Raw genomic sequence first — 22,952 nt, forward strand, 5'->3', positions numbered from 1 at the left:
CAATATCCTAAAATAAATGTAATGTTCACTCTGTTAAACATCCTTAAAACCTAACTTCTGGATCTTTTGACCTTTGGTTGATTTTGTGCAACCCAAAGAGAAGAAACTTTTGACCTTTTACCAATTTCATTCAACCAAAGGAGAAGAAAAAAAGGACAGAAATAACTTAAGTCCACTGCTTTGGGGTACTTCCATTATTGTCATCATTAGCTCAATCGGAAGTAAAACATGCTATCTTTTAAGTTGCTTAACTTCAGAACAAATGTCCCTCAATAACAGATGGTACGATTGAAACCAGGAGATTGAATTTGACCTTCAAGATCACTGCATTTGACCTTCAAGAAAAAGGTCGTTTGCAATCTGGAAAAGAACAATTTCCCTGCACTCATGGAAGCAAAAGCCCCTTTGGGATGGGTGAAGGAGCAAACGATAAGTAAAGAAGTGAAGACAATGAATGGGTCAAGCATACTTACTCCTAACATCTGGGAATAGCTACGATATAAGTCATACAAGCCCCTCAGAATTTTATGCAGAATTATGGGTGTACCTGACAAGGTGTGTTTTCTAGCAAGAGAAGCCATAGCTTTCTTCTGATATTTAAAAGAGTGTGTCACTGAAAACCTCCTTCTAGAAGGTCCAGTGGCTGACCCGAGCTGCCAGCCCTCTGTGCTAGGCTGGAAGAGTGTGGCATTCTCCCTGGGTGCTAGTTTCCTATTCTGGCCAAGGACGTGGGGCTCCCAGCCATTAAAAAAAAGAAGAAGAAAAGGAAAAGAAAAAATATAGTAGGTTTTTGTTTTTCATCAATAGAGCCCTTTAAGACTTAACCGTACAGAATCAATCCTCAGCTTTGAAAGATTTTTCTAAGCTAAAATAGCACCTCCGTGCGACCTCTGGTGGATGTTATTAAAAATGCAGCCCCCCAGGCAGGCCAAGCATTCTCCATTTTATATGAAGAATATTTGAAAACACTGCCTAGAAAAATGAATTTTTATAAACCTAATGATTTTTCCTAATCATTTAGACTGTTTCATAATCAAATGTATCCATTAAGAATAATACAACATCCAACTAGTGTACAAATCAGCTTTTATGTAATCTCTGAAAACAATGAAGGTGACCCAAAATATAATAGTATAGACTTAAGTATTTTTTTTAATCACCAGGGAAGTAGTATATGTAGATTGGGGTTCAGAGAAGTAATTTAGTAGGTCATTTTGCATCCATCCATAGAGTTCAAACTCTAAGATTTTAAACTTTCCTTCAAGACACTATATGAACAAAATGAGCCGTTTTGTTGATCTCTCTTTCCGTGAGAATGGGTGACACAAGAAGCCCTAAAAGATGTTTCTATGCTGGCTTTAAAACATAAAGTGGGAAAACATTTTAAAAAAAAGAAAAAAAAAAGACTTATTATAAAGCTATAGTAACAAAGACAATGTGGCACTGTTATTGAGATCAATAAATAGATCAAGAGGACCGAATAAAGAGTGAAGAAATACGAAAAAAAAAAAAAGTGGGAAAATACACCATGGAGTCTGAAAAGATGTACCTCTGGGCCTGCAGCATCTTCTCTTAGGAATCCTTAGTGAATTTGGGTCCCACCAGACTGTTGTTCAACAATCCTCCTCAGAAAATGTCAACTTCTCTGAGTATAGGAGTCATGCCTTGCAGCTCTTTCATATCTTCAAGCAACTGCTGGTACCCAAGAGGGTTGCAATAAAAACCTGATGGTTTGAAAAGCATGAAATATGCACCTAGCAATCATTGAGAAGGAACTATGAAAATGAGGGGATCCAGCAGTTTCAAAATAACATCTATGAGGGATTCTTGAGAGCATATCTTTTTTCAAATGAAGCATCAGTGCAAGCTCTCAATGCCCAGGCCATGTAACTCATATACCATGTGTATGTGGGATAAAATCGTTGGCTGCTTTGACCGATTTAAATGACTTAGATTCTTCTGGGTCAGTGACTTGCAAAGTGGGGTCCCTGGACCAGCATCATCAACGTCACCCGGAAACCTGGTAGAAATGCAAATTCTTGGACCCCACCCCAGACCTTTTTTTTTTTTCTTTTAAAAAATTTATTTATTTATTTATTTATTTTTGGCTGCATTGGGTCTTTGCTGCTGTGCACAGACTTTTCTCTAGTTGCGGCGAGCGGGGGCTACTGTTCATCGTGGTGCGCAGACTTCTCATTGCGGTGGCTTCTCTTGTTAAGAAGCACGAGCTCGAGGTGCATGGGCTTCAGTAGTTGTGGCACGAGGGCTCAGTAGTTGTGGCTCATGGGCTCTAGAGTGCAGGCTCAGTAGTTGTGGCGCACGGGCTTAGTTGCTCCGTGGCATGTGGGATCTTCCCAGACCAGAGCTCAAACCCATGTCCTCTGCATTGGCAGGCGGATTCTTAACCACTGTGCCACCAGGGAAGTCCCACCAAAGACGTTCTGAGCCAGTTACTCAGAAGTAACTGATGGATGAGGCCCAGTTATTTGCTTTTAACAGGTAATTCCCAGGTAATTCTGATGCAGTCTAAACTTTGAGAACCACTGTTATTGGTCATACTTATATTGATAAAGATAGAATATGTTATTGTGCTTTTCAGGCACTTGGAAAAAAATTCTACTTATCATTAAATAGAAATACCTCCACCAAAAATGTGGGACAGCAATGTAGATTCTGATACCTAGCTCATTTTTTTTTTCTAAATACAACAGTTTATTTGGAATAGGCAAAATAATTATAAAATTAGCCAAGAATTTCCCAGGGACCCATTTTTCTTTTAATAGTCATGGTTTTGCAATAAATAAAATAATCGCTCTGCCATCAGACAGACAATTTTATATCCATTTTGCAAATATACCTCATTTGTTACTGAGATTACCTGAAGGTGGATGTTTAATGTGGCATTCATCTCTCTTAATATAAAGTTCTTCTTCCAGTACTTCCTTAATTCTCTTATGTGGTTCACAATATAAAAATTTCTTCCCTAAAAAGACATTAACAAAACTGGTTACTTATCATAAATTCTGCCCAACCTTCTAGCCACTACCTACATGAATAACTACTTTTTAAAGAGACAAATCCTTCCATACAAATAGCAGACGATTCACCCTGCAGACGCTATTTTGGAAAGATCTCTTCCATTGTAACTTTTAGTTTTGGGGGGAACTTTACATTTGGGGGTTAAGTTTCAGATACCTCTTTTAGGTGTTATGAAGTAATATATGAAGTTTTCTTCATCAGCTTGAAGAAAACTTTCATTTATTCAACAAATTCTTATTAAAGACATACTCTGTGCCAGGCATTTGGGGCAGAGGACACAGCAATGAATAAGAAAGATGTATGCTTGGAGCCTACAATCCACATACATAATACGGAAGAGTCTAGCAGTATTTCATCATCTTTTTTTAAAAATAAATTTATTATTTATTTATTTATATTGGGTCTTCGTTGCTGTGCATAGGCTTCTCATTGCGGTGGCTTCTCTTGTTACGGAAACAGGCTCTAGGCGCGCTGGCTTCAGTAGTTGTGGCGCACGGGCTTAGTTGTTCCATGGCATGTGAGATCTTCCCGGACCAAGGATCGAACCCGTGTCCCCTGCATTGGCAGGCAGACTCTCAACCACTGCGCCACCAGGGAAGTCCCTCATCATCTTTTAAAGAATAAACCTGAATTGTAGTAGTGAGCCACTAATGGACATAGGACTTTTTCCTGTCCTCTAAACCTGCCCCCACAAGAAAACACTGCTATAGTTGAGGATGGATTATTTGTTCTAAGTACTTTAGCTACATTTCTTCTGCTCACCCCAGGGAGGGCTGTGTCATTTGAGCCCTTCCATCTCTCTAATCTCTCCTGTCAGCTTCTCTCTCTTGCTCTCTGAGCTCCGGCCACATGGCCCTTCTGTCCATCCCCACATGGAAGCCTTTGAACATTCTATTTTCTCTGCCTGAACTGCCTTTCTCCTAATTTTTTTTTTCCCCGGGTAACTTCTACCTGAATTTCAGGTCTATGCTCAAATGTCAGTTCTTTAAGGAAACTTTCCTTGGCTCCACAATCTTGAAATGCCCCTGGTTACTTTTTCTCATAGTACTCTCCTCTTTTCTTTCATTTGATTTATTGCAATGTGTGTGCAGCCTCATTTACTGTATATACAATTATTTGTGTAACTATTAGTTTACCATATGTCTCCCTTACCAGGCCATAAATACCATAAGAGCCGGGATGTTGTCTGTTCAGTTCATTAGAGTCCTAGAACAGAGTTTGACATAATAATAGATGCTCAACAAATGCGTGTTCAAGTGGAACTAAGCATTGTTCAATTAGTGAAATATTCTTCTATATGCATGTCTGCGCACGCAGCCTTGTGAACATCAGGGAATCAGTAGTTCTAGTCTTAGTGCCCAAAAGCTCAATCCAAGGAGCCATGGAAAACCTAACTAACCAACACAAAGCTATGGCAGGTGTCATCTTTTCCTGACTAACCGATAGGGAAGACAAGTAAATAAATTTGACTTGTGTGCAGACTGACCCAAATGGGGAAAAAGACCTGCTGCATATGGCTGTGGGTCTGGTTCATTCCTGGTCATGAGACCCAAACACACCCTCAGACATGAACAAGGCAGAGTTGGATACTTTCTGAATCTTGTTTCCCCCAAATTAGGAGTCATATGAATGAGAGATGAATGAAGGTCAGAATTACTCTAGCTTAACTTTGGTTTAAACTTTTTTGGTTAAATCATGATCTTCAGGCAGAAAAAGAGTATAAGAAATGTGGCCAAGAAAGAAGAAAAGCCTGTAATAGTTCAGAAGAGAGGAAGAAATCACTTGCTCTAAGTTCAAGTCTCTTGACAAATTTCAGCCCTTCTGTTAAGAGAATTTACAAAGGAAATCACCAAAGGTTTTGAGAAACTATGAAAAATGAGACAGTAGTAAAGAGCTAGTATAGGCAAATATTCCCTGCTCCAAGAAAGACAGAAAGAAAGAAAGAAAGCAAACAAGCTGGCTAATAACAATTGCTACAATTTATTGAATGCTACCATGCCCTAGGCATCTTACATATATTATCTCTCTTCCTGACAACCTATGGGCAGGTATAATTATTCCTATTTTATAGATGAAAAAGTAACTTCCAGAAGTCATAAAAATTAAAAGTCATGCCTACCTAACTCTCTCAAATCAAGTTACTAAACTAAATAGACTAGGGAGATGCTGTAGCCACAGTGTAGTATGTGCATTTCAGCAAGGCATTTGATAAAGTGCATTTCTCTTTGGCAGAGAGCGCCCACGCCAAAGATGCTGACTGACAGATCAGGGGCTTCTAGAGACTCTACTTGGAACTGTTGGGGTCACCATTTAATTTGTTAATTTGAATATAGGAACTTTCAGCAAACTCACCAAATGTGAGAATGGCACAAACCTGGTGAACGGTTTATGTGCTGAATGGCAAACTCAGGACTCAAAGGGCCTTTTACACCTAGAATGAAGTGCTAAAATTCATAGGACGGTATGGTTGGGGATACATATAACGACCTGTATTTAGGACCAAACAAAGGAATTGCATAAGCATAGGACAGAAAAGGCCTGGGTCAAATGTTTTCAATTGGACAGGGGGGGGAAAGAGAAACTAAGGATGTCATAGACTGCGTTTGTTATGTGTGTTAATAATATAATGTGTCTGTCAAAACAGCTCATGTAATTTTAGATCCACTTAATAGAAGTATAATTTTCAGAGCAAGGGAGGTTATAGCCCCACCACACTACACTAACCTGATTGTACTGGATTCAGTGATTTAATAAAATGGAGAATACTGGGATAGTTCAGCCAGCGTGGTGAAAGCACTACAAATAATTTTAAAGGTAACACTGAAAAAAGAAAAAAAGAAAGGTAACACTGAGTCTATGAAAGATTTCGTGGGTGCTCAAATAGCCACCACTATATAATTCAAAAATGTTTCAGTGGGAAAGCACCACATTTTATCTGTGTATATTTGGGAGCAGATGTGTGATGAGGGAGTAGAAGCTGTACAGAGACTGGGGACCTTTCCAAAAAATAGAGATTGAAGACCTTTCAAAAAAAAAAAAAATTGAAAAATGAATGGGTACTTTGTGCAGGTGTAAATATTCTGTCTCTACTTCAGCTGAGGCCAGGAGCTCAGGAAGGCTGAGGCAGGAACTCTTCATATGCCCCCCACCCTGACTTTGTGAGCTCCTGAAAGTCTGGGCACCTGCCTTAATCCATTACTCATTTCCCAGCAACCAGCCCAATGCCTGACATGCAGAAAGGACTCAATAGTTGTCAAATTGATGAGTGAATGGTTAATTCCACCTTTTACTCCTACAGTTACGGGGAATACAGAACCTTTAAATTATAGCATCTTTAACAGGAAAATTCCCAGATAGATAGAATTTTAAGTCGGAGTAAGGAATTACTTAAGTGCGCTGAATACTTATATATACTGAATTTAGTTGCTCTAAATAAGGTCTCTGCATGCTGTTGACAGTAACAGGAATGAGGTATCATAATCAGGCACATTGTGGCTGATGCTGAGGGAAGAGGTCCTTTCACCAGGCGGCAGCAGTTCTGTGGCTCCTCGGGGGGTCTCCGTCTCCCAAGAGGAGGGTGCGTGGTCCCTCGAGGAGCGGAAGCTGAGCCGCTTCAGCCCAACCCTCGCTCCTCTGTTGTCCTGGTGCAGAGGGAGCCGCGCTGCTCTAGAGAGGCAATCAGGGAGGCGCTGCAAAAGGGCTGGGAACGCTTGCCTTCCTCTTTGGCCTATTATTTTCATCTTCATCATTCCTTACCACCTACTGAAGACCTGTGGGGCACAAAGGGCTGTGAAATATCTGTAAATTTATGGAACAGTACGGAAGAGCACTTCGACCTAGCGCGGACTCAACCATGTTGGCTGTGACTGTGAACCAGAACTGCTTTTAGTTATTTGAATGTTGTTTGTGTGTTCGGCAGGGCAGGCAGGAAACAACAGCAGTGTGTTAAAATGTGGCCCATGATTGTGAGATTCTAAAAGGATCAGGTAATCATAATTTATGAACTGATAATCCAAGAGATGCGGGTTTAAGTGTTTGAAGGATTTCTCCAGCACTGAGTGACGGTAGGCAAGTCACTTCCTTTCCTCTAGTGTAGACCTCAGTTTCCTGGCCTGTAAAATGAAGGAATTGACAAAAATGATCTGCATATTTGCATGTGTGTATATCATTTATGTATTTAAAAAATAAATTTCATAGTTTTATTATGTGTAAAATTTAAATTTATATATTACATTTTACACATTTTTATAATTTAAACATATTTTTAAATATATTTAAAACTTATATATTATATTTTACACATTTTTATAATTAAGATATATTTTATAATTTAATATTTTTAATATCATATGTATGTATATATACACACACAATTTTTTTCAATACCTTCCAGGCCAATGCCACTACCAATTAAGTTGGAGGCTACCTGGACTCAGGTAGCCTTTTATGAAGGAGGGCTTGGGGAAATGGACCAGATGCCTTCGGCCACAAAACCATCACCCCTGCCTTTGCCAAAACAGCAGCTTCGCCCCCTCCCTCCAAAACCTTTCCGGCTTCAGCTAGTCTTACTCCGGTTTCCCACAGTTCACCTTTCACCGCTTCTCCTCGCCCACGTCCCCCCCGCGGGGTCCGAGGCTGAAAGGGAACTCACATTGCTTCCGGGACTCTTGGGGGCCGCGGCCTCCGGTCTCTCCGCGCGCCCCGCACCCCAGGCCTGCGGGCGGCCGAGACTGCTCGCCGTCGTGGCGCGCCTCGGGCATCGCCACCGCGGTCACCGCCTCCTCCCCCGTCATGCCGCGGGGGTCTTCTTCGCGGCGCGCGGCCGGCTGGCCTTCTCTGCTCCGCCGCAAGCTGCTGGGGAACGCGAGGCGTCTCCGGTTGCCATGGTGACTGTGGATCCTCCCCCCGCCCCAGCCGCTCCCAGCGGGAGTCTGCAGGTGTCCCGCGCGCCCAGGAAGGCGCTGGAGTTGGGGAGCTGCAATTACTTACCGACCAAAGCAAAGGACTTTCTTTCCATTAATCTCTCGTTTGTTTGTGACACCAGTTTGGCGAGAGAGGGTTCACTATTCCCTGGTAGGGAAACTGAGATTCAGAAAAGCTAAGGATATTGTCTGAGGTTACACAGCTAGAAGTGGCACAGCCGGAATCCGAATTCAGAAAAGTTTGGCCCCAAAGGCTAAAGAATAAATCACCACCTGGAACAAGTAGGGGCGGGAGGAGGGACTGGGCAGTGAGTTCAAGGAAAGGTCTCTGGTTTCACGCAGTGCTTTGCTTGTCGTGTCCCGCTCCCTGCTACACACACATGATCAAATAAATCAATGTTGAGGATTCCCAACGTTTGGATTGTAAGTTGTTGTTGTTGTTATTATTAATAAACAACTCTTGTAGTGTCCAAGCACTTTTGTATTCACAATCTATTTGAATCCATATAAAAACTAAATTTTACAGATGAAGAAATCAAACTCAGAAAAGTTTAATTTGAATAGCAAATGGGGAAATCTAGAGTTTTATTTGGAGCAAGAAGTTGCTTTTGTTTTGTTTTTGCAGTCATTTAAAAATATGTTGTGGTGTTAATTTTATGAAAGCTAAACGTGCAGAATTAAATGGTTCTACAAGGTTTGTAGCCAAATACAGGGGACCCCATCTGCCTCCATCTTACCTCCATTTTACTCCACTTTTCACCTCTTCTGGCTGATAAATTAGCGTTTACAACCATATAACCAACTGCTTATTTTGCTGCTCTTTAGATTTTTTAGTTTCAGGTATCATGTCTTGATTTCCTGCTATGGGAGAGTGAAGATTTAGCTCTCTTCCATGCTTCCCACCTCACATGTGCTTAACTGCACCTTCAAACTCCCAATGTAGATAAATTGAAATTTTGCCTAGAGGGTTTTCATTTACTATGGCTATGTAAACTCTAGTCGCAGCTGAGTTTATCCACTGCACAATATCTTAGGGTCACTTTTTCTTTCTGTACAACATTTTAATTACCTGGAGTTGATAGTTGCCTTGCTCTTTTTTTTGTTGTTTTTTTTTTGCTTCTTTTTCCTTTTTTTATTGACGTATAGTTAATTTACAATGTTGTGATAGTTTCAGGTGCACAGCAAGGTGATTCGGTTATATATATATATTCTTTTTCAGATTCTTTTCCATTATAGATAATTGCAAGATACTGAGTATAGTTCCCTATGCTACACAGTAGGTCCTTGTTGTTTATCTGTTTTACATATAGTAGTGTGTATCTGTTAATCCCAAACTCCTAATTTATCTCCCCCCCCATCCCCTTTGGTAATCAAAAGTTTGTTTGTTTTCTGTGAGTCTGTTTCTGTTTTGTGAATAAGTTCATTTGTGTCATTCTTTTAGATTCCACATACAAGTGATATCATATGGTATTTGTCTTTCTCTTTCTGACTTCACTTAATATGAGACTCTCTAGGTGCCTTGCTCTTTAATTTGCTTGATTTTTTTAAAATTTATATTTGGCAAGTCTAAGGCCACTCAACATTTTTCTTTTTTTTTAATATATATATATTTTTTTAATTAATTTATTTATTTTTGGCTGTGTTGGGTCTTCGTTTCTGTGCGAGGGTTTTCTCTAGTTGCGGCAAGCGGGGGCCACTCTTCATCGCGGTGCGCGGGCCTCTCACTATCGCAGCCTCTCTTGTTGCGGAGCACAGGCTCCAGACGCGCAGGCTCAGTGGTTATGGCTCACGGGCCTAGTTGCTCCGCGGCATGTGGGATCTTCCCAGACCAGGGCTCGAACCCGTGTCCCCTGCATTAGCAGGCAAATTCTCAACCACTGCGCCACCAGGGAAACCCCAATTTGCTTGATTTTTAATGTCCTTATCACTAATTAATTCCCAAACTCTCCTTGTGTAAATCTCTGAATATGTTCAAACACATGAGGAATTCTATCAATTTCATCTTTTTGAAAAAGTCCCTTCCAGAGAGACCTCTGATCTGCCCCAGTTTGCACTGGTCGCTCTCCAGACCTGTGGTTGCACAGCTGTTGTATAAGGATCTCCCTTCACCATCATGCCTCTCTCTTGCCTTGAATCCCTGATTTGTAGAGTCCATATTCTTCTCTTTCTTGGTTTCCTTACTTATTTGGTGGAGCATATCTCCAGGAGCCTTTTCAGAAATTGTGTATGGGAGATAAAATGTCCAAGTTTTTACAGGTTTAAAAGTATCTTTATTTTATTCTCTACTAAAGTGAGGGTCTAGCTGGATAAAGAACTCTAATTTGGATATAATTTTTCTTCAGAATTTTAAAGTCATTGCACCATTGTCTTTTGGCATCTACTGCTGCCACAGATAATTCTACTGCCATTCTATTCCTGACCTCTTGGATAGGACCTGTTCTTTCTTTCTAGAAACATGGAGGATCTTCTCTTTGTCTTCAATGTTCTGAAATTTCATGATGATACCCCTTGATGTGGGTAAATTTTCAACCATTTTGCTGGGCACTCAGCAGATCATTTCAATCTAGAAACTCATGCCCTTCATTTTAGAGACTTTTTCTTGAATTGTTTTATTGTAATGTCTATTTTTTCTCTGTTCCCTCTGGAACTCCTGTCATTTACATATTAGATCTCCTGATTTGTCCTCTAATTTTCTGACTTTTTTTCTATTTTATATCTCTGTATTTTTGCACTATTTTCTGGAGATTTCCTCAACAGTACTTTCAATGCATTTTTCACTTCTGCCATCAAGTTTCTAATTTCTCAGAACTCTCTTTTTTTGTATAACACTTTGGCCTTATACCATGGATGCAATATCTTATCTGTCTAAGGATATTAATGATACACTCATTTCCAATGTTACTTTCTTCTTGTATAATTGTTGCTTCCCCCAAGTTACCTGTTCTAGTTTGTTTTGTTCTCTTAGTAGCTTTCCTCTACCTTCAGGTGATCTTTGACTGTCTTGCCCTATCTAGTAGTGGACATATTATTCTGTGCATACAGGTGGGCTTATCAACTGGGGGTTTCACTGACGGGTGATCTGTCTCGGCTGTTCAGTTGCGGAAGCCCTCATGTTGGTATTTTAAGGTCTTATCTCGTGAACTGCTCTGATTCTCCATGGAGTGACTCCTCCGGTCTCCCTGATGGAGGGAATCAGTCTGGTACCAGCACCCTAGGAAGTGAGGGGGAGAAGAGAACTGAAGGCTTAATATGTAGAATGTAAGTATTCATGAAATTCCCGTTTCAGTATGGTGGTCCTGCCTTCAACTGTGCTTTGTACCTTCCATCCAGAGAGCCTGTTTGACTTCCTTCAGTGAATTACCTCCAATCTTCTGCTGGAGTGGACGGTGGGGGGGGGGGAGTCAACCATCTAGCTGCTAGGTATGGGGGATCTGGTGGTCTAACTGCTTTATTTTTATTGTGATAAAATGTACATAACATAAAATTTACTCTTTTAACCATTTTTAAGTATACAATTCAGTGGCATTAAGTACATTCATAGTGTTGTACAGTCATCACCACTATCCATTTCCAGAATTTTTTCATTATCCCAAACAGAAATTGTACCCATTAAACAATAATTCTCAATTTCCCCCTCTCCCTGCCCTCTGGTAACCTCTGTTCTATCTTCTGTCTCTGTGAATTTGACTCCTTTAGGTACTTCATATAAGTGGAATCATACAAACTTTTCCTTTTGTGTCTGGGTTATTTCATTTAGCATAATGTTTTTAAAGTTCATCCATGTTGTAGCATGAATCAGAATTGCATTCCTTTTTTAAGATTGAATAATATTCCATTGTATGTACATACAACATTGTGTATATCTGTCCATCTGTTGATGGACATTTGGGTTGTTTCCACCTTTAGGCAGTTGCAAGTAATGCTGCAATGAACACTGGTGTACAAGTATCAGTTTTGAGTTCCTGCTTTCAGTTCTTTTGAGTATATACCTAGAAATGGAATTACTGGATCATATGGTAGTTCTGTGTTTAATTTTGTGAGGAACCATTAAACTTTTTCAAGTGCCTGCACCACTTTACATTGCCACCGGCAATGCACAAAGGTTCCAATTTCTCTATATCCTTGCCAACTCTTGTTACTTTCCTTTTAAAAAATATAACAGCTAGCTATCCTAATGAATGTGAAGTGGTATCTCTTTGTGACTTTGCTTTGCGTTTTCCTAATGACTAGTGATTTGAGTATCTTTTCATGTGTTTATGGGCTATTTGTATATCTTCTTTGGAGAAATGTCTATTCAAGTATTTTATCCTTTTTTGAATTGGGTTTTTTGTTGTTGAGTTTTAAGAGTTCTTTGTATATTCTGGATATTAATCCCTTATCACATATATGGTTTATAAATATTTTCTCCCATTTAATGAGTTGCCTTTCACTTTGTTGATAGTGTCCTTTGATTTTAAAAAAGTTTTAATTTTGATGTAGTCCCATTTATCTATATTTTTCCTTTAATGTGGTGTTTTTGGTGACATATCCAAGAAATCATTGCCAAATCTAATATCATGAAAATTTTTTCCATATGTTTTCTTCTAAAAGTTTTATAGTTTTAGCTCTTACATTTAAGTATTTGATCATTTTAATTTTTGTATTAACATTATAGTGTGATGTAGAGTCCAGCTTCATTCTTTTGCACATGTATACCCAGTTTTCCCAGAACCATTTATTGAAAAAGGCTATTTTTTCCTCCATTGAATTGTCTTGACACTATTGTCAAAAGTATTCAGTGCTTCATAAATGTGAGGGTTTATTTCTGGATTCAAAATTCTGTTCCATTGATATGTATGTTTATCCTTATGTCAGTACGACAAGCTTTCTAGTAAGTTTTGAAATAAAAAAGTGTGAGTTCTCCAACTTTATTTTTTTTTCGAGATTGTTTGGCGCTTCTGGGTTCTTTGCATTTCCATATGAATTTAGGATCAGCTTGTAAATTTTTGTGAAGAAGTTATCTGGAATTTTGATAGAATTGCATTGAATCTATACATCAATGTGGAGGGTAGTGCCATCTTAACAATACTAAGTGTTTTGATCCATGAAAATGGGATGTCGTTCTGTTTATTTTGTGCTTCTTTAGTTTCTTTCAACAATCTTTTATAGTTCGCAGAGCAAAATTTTGTACTTCTTTTGTTAAGTTTATTCCAAAGTATGTTTTTTCTTTTCAATGCTATTATAAATGAAATTGTTTTCTTAATTTAATTTTCAGTTTGCTCATTGATACTATATAAAAATACAGTTGATTTTTGTATATTGATCTTGTATCCTGGAGCATTGATGAACTCATTTATTAGTTCTAATAGTTTTTTCCCAATGGATTCCTTATGATTTCTCATATACAAGATCATATCACCTGCATATAGAGATACTTTTAGTTCTTTTCCAATCTGGATGTCTTTTCTTTTCTTTTCTTGCCTAATTGCCCTGAATAGAATCTGAAGTAAACTGTTTAATAGAAGTGGTGAGAGCAGACATCCTTGTCTGGAGGGTTGTGCTGCAAAGGTTCTGCGCTATCTTGATTTGGAATTGAATTGTCAAGGTGAATCCTGCAGCTAACCTGTTTATAATCTGAGTTTAATCTTTCTGAAAAGAAAACCAGAGACCTAAAAATACCTGTCTTGTAAATTCCAGATTTTTGTAATTGCATTTTTTCCCCCCAAATGAAAGACTGGCCACCTACCTACAGTGAAACTATATGGAGGAAACAAACTAGCGTTTGTTCAGTTTTGCTATAGGTTAAGTGCTTCACATTGTTTAGTTCATTTCATTCTCATGTCAAAAATGTGAGGTAGGTCTTATTATTCCCATTTTACAAATGAGGGATTTAAGGCTCAGAGAGCTCCAAAAGCTTATAAATGGCAGAGCTTAGATTTACATCAAAGTCTCCTGATACTCAGACCTCTGCTTTTCCCATTTATCTGCACTTCTTGAGTTCTTTTGCAATTGCCAGATGCTGTTCTATTCAGACTAAGACAGACACATAGAGACAGAGATAGAACTGAAGGTTTTCCTTAACATATTTTGCAGTGATAAAAATAAACAGCAATTATTTTAAATTCATAAGTAGTTATAAAGGAATAGATACCTAGGCAAATAGATTTCTGAAATAAATGTTTAAAGTTCCGTGTTGAAAATCGAGATGACCTGGTAGAAAGCTGAGATTGTGAGTTCCAGGACAGCTGAGACCATGTTTTATACACTCTGTGTCTCCAGCAATTAGCACTGAGCTTAGCCCACAGTGGGGAGGAAGGCACTCAGTGTTTGCTGAATGAATAAATAAGTGTCTCCTCTATCCACATCAATATTTGGAAAAGAAGAGACCATCTACTTAAGTTAAATGGTCCTCCTTCACCCACTGAACAGACTGTTGTCTTCAACATTACGGCCATAGACTGAATGTGTGTCTCCCTCCAAAGCTCATGCGTTGAAACTTAAGTGATGGTATTTGGAAGTGGAGCTTTTGGGAGGTGATTAGGTCATGAGAGTAGAGCCCTCATGAAAGGGATTAGTGCCTCTAGAAAGAGACCACAGAGAGCTTGCTTGCCACTTCTGCCATGTGGGTATACAGCAAAAACATGGCCATCTATGAACCAGGAAGTTGGTTCTCACCAGACACTGACTCTGCTGGCCCCTGGATCTTTGACTTCCTGGCTTCCAGAACACTGAGAAATAAATGCTTGTTTCTAAGCCACTATATTTTGTTATATCACCCTAAAAGGACCATGAAAATACTAAATAATATTAACAGCGGTTAGGCAAGAGAGCCAAGCCAAGCAGTTTATCCATATCTGGAGAAGGTGGATTTTGGTCATCTTGCTTCGTCAGAACCTCCATTTCCTGTTTGTGTTATAAAATGACTCAGTGCCTTGGTGATCTATAAACAGCTAGTGAAAATGAAATACTCCTGTGAGTTTTGTAAAAAGGTATATTTACGAAAGCTACAGTGGTTTCCAAACTTCAACTGAATTTAATACTATTTTCTTTGAAAAAGAATTGCATTTTTTCTTTTTTTTAAATATTTATTTATTTATTTATTTATTTATGGCTGTGTTGGGTCTTCGTTTCTGTGCGAGGACTTTCTCTAGTTGTGGCAAGCGGGGGCCACTCTTCATCGCGGTGCGCGGGCCTCTCACTATCGTGGCCTCTCTTGTTGCGGAGCACAGGCTCCAGACGCGCAGGCTCAGTAGCTGTGGCTCACGGGCCCAGTCGCTCCGCGGCATGTGGGATCTTCCCAGACCAGGGCTCGAACCCGTGTCCCCTGCACTAGCAGGCAGAATCCCAACCATGGCGGCACCAGGGAAGCCCCATGCATAAGTTTTTAATTTTACTTTTCTAATTATTCTTTCTATTATAAACGTATTAATTAAACTTCATTTTCCTTTTTTTCCTGGAAAGTAAAAAAAAAACTTTCATAATACAAAGGCAATATATGTTTGTTTTAGTTAAATAAAACAATACAGATGAAAGATACACAGATTATTCAAAATGCAGAAAATTTAAAATGTGGAAGTTTAAAACAGAATGTTCTGCTTTCTCCCATTGACAGTTGAATACATTTTAAAAGGGAACATGCAATCACCAAGAAACAAAAGGCCAGGGAAGCTCCTTTTGATGCCCTGTCTAAATATATAACATTCACTCATGTCTGCGTGTCTGCCACCTGAATAAACTCCTTTTGGGGCCCAGAGTTGAACTGAATTAAAGTTGGTAGGGGAGGCTTACGAGTTGCTTATAGAACCAGTCTCCAAGGTTCACTAGAGCATCACTGGAAACTTGCTGGTATTTAGAAAATGTGTTTATTGCATCTCCTCTTAGGGATAGTGGGGTCTGTAATTGGAAAACAAGACTCTCATTAGTCACTTGGGGAATGGAAGTCCAATGATCACTATCCTCCTAAGAAGAGCAGTTGGGTAACTTAGGGCTTTGGATTTGTTCCCTGGTGTGTGCAGCTTTGGGGTGAGAGCTGGATTTCTGAGCCTCACTGTCAGAGATCCTACTTCTCTGCTGTGTCTCAGAGTACCAGTCGCTCTAATAAATGATTAGGAAAAGAATGTTGATCTAAAGAGGCATCAAATTTTTACCTGTCCAAGGTATCCACATCCCAGTGGGTCTCAGTTATATCACCTTTCTGAGATCTTGGCTAAGATAAAGGGATGGGTACCAGATGCTTCCACCAACTCCAGGCCAAGTATGAAGAGCAGCTTCTCTCTTTCCTGGGAAATGGGTCAGTCATGTTATCATTTGCCATTACGATATTGGACATTTGTTTAAAAATGAGCTATATAGGTTGGCTCTGATGAAGTTAGAAGAACTATGTATATTTTATATCTATATCATCTATTAAATATTCATTTAGTACTGTTTATGTGCTATTGATTTTTCTAAGCTCTTTGTATCCTCAATTACATCACATCTAAGATGCCACTGAACATAAGCTACACCATTATTTTTCATACCACTGAGGCAAATAAACTATGCTATGCTATTGACTGTAAATTGCACCTCAATTTCAGACATGTTAAAATGTGAAAAATGCATGTGTCAGAATCAATGAAACATTGTATATTAATGCATGTCGTCATAATTAAAACAACTCTAGGAGGTAGGTTCTATCCTTATCCTCATTTTGTAGCTGAGAAAACTGAGGCATAGAGAGGTTCCACAATGTGCCCAGGATCACACTGCATTTGCACCCAGACAGTCGAACTCCAGGGCCCAACTCATAACCACTACACTCTTCTCCCTGCAGATAAGGAAAGCCGAAAAAAAAAGTTTCAGAAAAGTTCTTTTAAATGTTTCTCTGCATGAGGAGACTCAAAGTTATTCCTGTCTGCAGTTGTCCCCTAACATCTGGACCAATATCCCAAAGCTGAGCAATCCGGAAGTGCTCAGGAGTTCTATGGACCATGTGTCTTTTTTAGTGCAAGCTCATGGGGTGACAGCGCGTCTGTGGACACATGGCTCCTTCTATGAGGACTGAGGTTGTCTAGCGTTACTTCTAGACACCATCCAAGGTGTAGCTTTGCTAGAAAGAAGACAGTTCTGTCCACAGTTTCAGGACAGCGTGATTCAGCCTCCTGTTGGCTTGGGTGTCAACCACCACTTTTGACTCTGAGGTCTTCTGCTTCTCACTTGAGGGTTGAGCCTGGTATGCTTTCTTAGGTTTAGTCATGATTAGGAAAATAAATCAGACATCCTCACCCAAATAGGAGCTACTCCTCAGCCTCCTTGCCTCTCCTCATAATCCAAATGGGGTTAATTTCCTCCTTACCTGTCAATTTCATACAAGTGTTTGACAATCAACAGAGAGGAGTGACAAAGAAGTAGCTTCAGGGACCTAGAAATTTAATCATTATTCCAGTATACAAGCCACAGTTTCACTATATCTCATTATTAAGTATGATTTTACCCCATTGCTACTGTCTTTACAGAGCTACTTCTCCCCAGAGTAGCTTCAGCGAACCTTCCCTGCCCTCATAGCACATAGCTCTCTTAAAGAGCACTTCTCACACTGTATCGGAACTCCTTGTCTGTCTGTCTGTTTGTCTTCCCTACCTACTTCAAGTTCTGTGGTACAAAGTTGTGTATCTGTCTTGCCCTGGGCTAGAGGTGACACAGCATGAAGTCTGTGTTACAGAACTCACTCGTGGCGTGAAAGTTCCCCAACGTTGCCCTTCCCTGTCTAAGGCAGAGCATCAGTTGACTTCTGCTTTCTTTTCTGGTTACCCATGGAGCCCTGCGAGGTGCTGGCATGAGAGCAGGGACCAAGTCTAACCTCGTTCCTCCCTGAACACTCGGCATCTAGCCAGTGCTCATGGTAGATGTTTTTAAAACATTTTGAAAATGAATGAATGAACTAGAGCCATGAGACTCCAAATGAAATTTCATGGAAGGGTATTTTTCCCTTTCTTTTATTCATTTATTTACTCACTGTATTGAATGCTTACTGTATAGCAGGCACGATGTTTATGTCTGAGGGGGAAGGTAGCAGTTAGATACAGGGGAAATACTGGGATTAATAGGCACAGTCAGGGAATTCCCTGGTGGTCCAGTGATTAGGACTCCATGCTTCCACTGTAGGGGGAGTGGGTTTGATCCCTGGTCAGGGAACTAAGATGCCACAAGCTGCAAAAACAAAAGGCACAATCAGAAAGGGCCCTTAACATCACGTAAGGCAGGAGGAGGGCAAGGGGTGAGTGAGGACATGCTCGTTAGGAAGATGGATGACTTGAGGAACTAATGTTTAGCTGGATTGTGTTTAAGAAAAAAAAAAAAGCTAAATGAAAGAGATGAAGGGATGGGATTACAAGGTGAGAATTCCAGGCCAAGGGAAGTATTTTATGATGCAAAGTCTCAGGGACAAGAGAGAGCACTGTCTGTGGTAGAAACTGCAAGAAGTTGAATAGCACTGCTTAGAGCATAGAAGGCCAGGTGGCACAGGCCCAGGTGAGGCCCAAGAGGGAGGGATCAGATCTCAGTGGTTTTGGGGGTCAGGTAGGGAGCAGGGTTTCATCCTAAGGCAAATGGGGAGCGATTGACGGGCTGTAAGAGTAGGATGATGTCATTAGATTTATTTTAGGAAGTCACTCCAGCTGCAGAATGGATTGGCGGGGATGAAGGGATGAAAAACTGGGTATGAGAGATGAGGTGGTGAGAACTGCAGGGCTGGAGATGGGTCGAGTTTGACTCATGTCTTCAAACAGCTTGGAACAGAATCAGCCAAACCACTGAAATCCAAGTAGAGTGTCATTTTATTCCACACCAGCCAGTATTCTTCCCCTTCAGGTCTTTGTTGACAGCTACCGAAAGATGTTGGATTGGCATGGGTGTGAGTGCAGAGGCCTAAGAGGATCTGGTTTGAAACCTCGTCCCCAGGAGAAGAGCGTCAGTGGCAAAGAAAAGGGACCAGAGGTGATCAAATGGAGACAGTGAATTATCGCTCATAAAGATGCTGTGAAAGACAGGCTTCCCCTAGAATGAGCTGTCAGCAAAAACTTTAATTAGATCAAGGTACTCCCATGAGATACTGTGTTCTAGAATCTTGGGGTGAGGACGTTTGTAATTTACAAAAGTAAACTCAATATCATCATATAACTTCTCTTTGGAAGGCAGGCAAACAAAAAGAAGCTCTCTTGTTTGTACTATAGACTAAAAGGAACTAAAGTAGACAAAATTGCCCTGGCTGTGGGATGTGCAAATGTTCTGTGTTATGTGCGTGTTGGTCACTGACAGGGGTCTGGGGAAAAACTAGAATTTGCCCAAGGGGGTGGGGGAGTAGTGGCAGAGATAGTTATGCTTATCAAAGGGGGGGTGCAGGGATCAAGAAAGTTTGAAAAACAGTGAATTAAAATCATATAAATGCTTTAGTCATAAAAACTGAGAATTTAATTTTATATTCTGCATATTCTCAAACACAACATAATTATCAAATTTGACATCTATTACTGCAGACTCTGTGGTGGCCAATGGGACCCAGAGACTAAGAAGGGACCACCCTGTTCCGCGAAGTACACGATCTAGTAGAGAAGACAGACAGAGGAATGATTAATACCCTTACATGACAAGCAGCATAATAGAGCATGTATAAAGAACATGAGAAAGAGAGGGATTGATTTCTAGTTGTTTAATTGTGTATAGAGTTGACAACATGAATCGACATTGGGGAACATATATAATCCTAGATAGTAAGATAAATATTAAAAAATCCCATGAAAACCGTAATCCTCACAGCCTCCCATGGAGGACATGGCAGAGGTGTACAAGGGTAAGGATGACCTGGCTGAGGGACAAGTACCACGTGACCAGGGTCATCAACTCCAGATCAAAGGGGACTCCAAGTCTAGTTGTTACTGTGACATCACACTGTATGTGTCTTGTTTTTTTTTTTTTAATTAACAAATAAGTTTAGGTTTCATTTCAGGGCCCAAACATAGTCAACCTTTTCAGGTATTGAAGCCTCCAAGGAATTGGTTCTTAAGCTCTAAAATGTGCTCTTCTGACAATTTCTCTCCTATTATATAGGCTCACCTCATGGATTTGCTGTGACTTAGAGGAAAGGCCAGGGTTAGGAAGCAGACGGGCCTGGCTCAAATCTGGCTCAGGACTCACTGATTATGCCATCTTGGACAAGCATCTGAACGCTCTGGTCCAGTTCCCCACATGGCACACTGAGGAAATAAGATTAAATAAGAAGATGTGAGTGAAGGCACCCTAGTAGGCACTCTGCTTCTGGCTCAACCACCACCCCAGTCCAAGCTACCATCTCTCATCTGGATCTTTATAAATGTTTTCCTTCATTCATTCTAGGCCACTCCAGTCTGCCCATTTCTGCCCAGAAAGCAAATGTGATTGTGTCTCGGCCATTGAAAGATCAAAAGCCTCAACATGATTTATAGAATATTTCTTTCCAAACTGCAGGACATGAGCCATTAGTGGGTCATAGAAACAACTTTGTGGGTTACCAGCAGCATATTTTTTAAAAGGGAACAAAATAGAACACAACAGAAATACTAGATTGCAATGTCAATTTTAAGCATAAGGATTATTACATGAAGCTTGCTTTCTCAATATGTGTCTGGTTTTAGTATTTTCTGAGAGATGAAATAAGTGCACCTGTGAAACAAAAAGAGGACAATGGTGGGGGACAGGGAAGGAAACTATGTACACTTGAAAAAGCTAAGGGGACAGAAATGAGCTGTTAAAAATTAGAAGTTTGATAGGAGAAATGAAAAAGACAATAGAAGTAGGTTTACAAGATAAAGATGAGAAAAAATTTCAGAAGGTAAAGCATAGTCATAAAGGGATAGTAAATTGGAAGAAGAAAAGACACAAAAATTGGAGGTCCGGTCCATGAGGTCTGATATCCAAATACAGGAGTTAATGTACAGAGGGAGAAACTAGAGGAAGTTGTCAAAGAAGTAACTAAAAAGCTTTCATAAAACTAAAGAACCAGAATTTTGAGACGGAAAACATTTAAGAGCACTGGGACAAAGAAAAGCTCCTATAAACTAATAGAGAGGAACACAGCACACTAGGCCTAGGAATCATACTTACATCTCCCTTATTCCTCGTACCATACTCACAAAACAATAAAACAAGTTAATAAAACAAACCCAAAACCCCAGTTAGAATTAAAGGTATAATTAAAATCAAAATTAAAAGTACAATTAACATATAAAAAGGAAAAACCCCATAAGAGAATATTTATCTGTCTCTGGATGGGCAAATAACTTTCTAACTTTCTAAACATAAAGGCCATGAAAGGCATTACAAAGGAAAAGGCCGACTCAACATTTTAATATTTTAAACTGAAATATATGTGAAAAACATTTAAAATTAAAATTAAATATAAATTAAAGAAATGGCAAACTGGGAAAAATCTATGAACAGATTAAACACAGGGTTTAATATGGAAAATATTCACATGATAAGTAAAATGTTCATATACTGTGTAAAATATGCAGAATACTCACATAATACATAAAATGTTCATGTAAGTAGATGAGAAAAAACACTAGAACCATATTGGAGAAAAATGGGCAAAGGATATGAAGCAATACAAATAGCTAGCATTCATTGAAGAAAAACAAGTCAATCTTAGTTGTAATCTAAGAAGTATAAATTAAAACTTGAGCTACACTTTTTCACCAAAATTTTTCACAATAATTTTCTTACCAAATTATTAAAGATAGTTTTTCAGAGTAACGTTAATGGTGAGGATGAAAAGTGATATGTTTCTGGAAAGTTTTGGAAATACATGTTAAGGATTTTAAATGTTTAACTCTTGCAATGCAGTAATTCCATTTCTAGTTATCTAATCCAAGGAATTTCATTATTTAACTTATATTTTACCAAATATACTGATCTAGGTACTGAAATATAGGATATTTATAAGGGATTAGTAATACTTGTGGAAAAGTAAAAAACAAAATAACTGTCCAATAATAGGGGGAAAGTTGAGTCACGCATCTCCATCCAATAGAATTTATTTAGCCATCAAATATGATGGTTATAATTATTTTCAATAAACGGTAAGTAGACTTTCTAACGTGAGAAGAAATTTATTAAACACAGCATTTAGATATTGGCTGTCAGCAGAAACAATGGCTAACGTCTGAGGCATTCTGTCAACAATCCTCATTTGAAAGAGTAGCTTTGAAATATGCACGGAACATGAAATACAAGAAGGCTTTCCTGCTGTCCTGAAATTGTTGAGCAATCTGTACAATAAGCAATCTGGACAATGGCCACAGTGAGAGGACTTATTAAACTTACTTCACTTCTTACCTTCCCCAGTTTAAAACAGATGCAGTGTCTTGATGGATTAACACTCACACACACACACACACACACACACACACACACACCCCAGGAAAGCTTAGTGGAATTATTTTTGAAAGACTCCTAATATCCAGAAATCCATCAAGTCTAATCATTCTGATAAAAATTCTTTTCTTCAATTGTCAGAATTGTCAAGTTTCCTTAGAGGAAGAATTTCTGTGTTACTGGGGATACCAAGAATAAGGGTAAAATGGAAGAGTAACTGAAATGTAAGGGTACTTATTCTCAACTAGTACCTGTGGCTCCAATTGAAAGAAACATGGAGGCGGTTTCACAGTAAAAGCAACCATCTGAGACCCGTAGAGAAGACATTTGCCTGGAGCACTGAAGGATCACCGTAATTGTACCCAGCAAATTCTGAGAAGTTTTGATTTGAGCACAGAGTTACACTTACAAAATCAGAGTGTTTCCTTTGGATGCTCAATATCTGAAGACTAATGTGTATCTAGATTATTTATTTTATATAGATGGTAGCCCGGCCGCATACCTCCTAGGATTCTTAGAAATGTAAAAAGGAAATAATTTAGTTTATAAAACAAATACAGGGGCTTCCCTGGCAGTCCAGTGGTTGGGACTCTGGGCTTCCACTGCAGGGGGACGGGTTTG

At 39.4% G+C, this 22,952-nt stretch overlaps 1 protein-coding gene and 1 long non-coding RNA gene across 2 annotated transcripts in view; one reads left to right on the forward strand and one right to left on the reverse strand.

Moving 5' to 3' along the window:
• The window catches only part of LOC309636699 (uncharacterized protein C11orf97 homolog), a 30,080-nt gene extending 22,098 nt beyond the window's left edge, over positions 1 to 7,982 (reverse strand). The window contains exons 1-2 of the mRNA XM_082410101.1: positions 7,691 to 7,982; positions 2,879 to 2,983 (exon numbers count right to left, since the gene is read on the reverse strand). Of these exons, the coding sequence (XP_082266227.1) occupies positions 2,879 to 2,983; positions 7,691 to 7,832 (247 nt within the window). The 5' untranslated portion in view covers positions 7,833 to 7,982. The remainder of the gene's footprint in view (positions 1 to 2,878; positions 2,984 to 7,690) is intronic.
• Positions 1 to 22,952, forward strand: part of LOC309636721 — a 939,587-nt gene that overhangs the window by 152,365 nt on the left and 764,270 nt on the right. The window lies entirely within an intron of this gene.

This window comes from Balaenoptera physalus, assembly GCF_965194825.1.
Source record: "Balaenoptera physalus genome assembly, chromosome: 10".
Classification (NCBI taxonomy): Eukaryota; Metazoa; Chordata; class Mammalia; order Artiodactyla; family Balaenopteridae; genus Balaenoptera; species Balaenoptera physalus.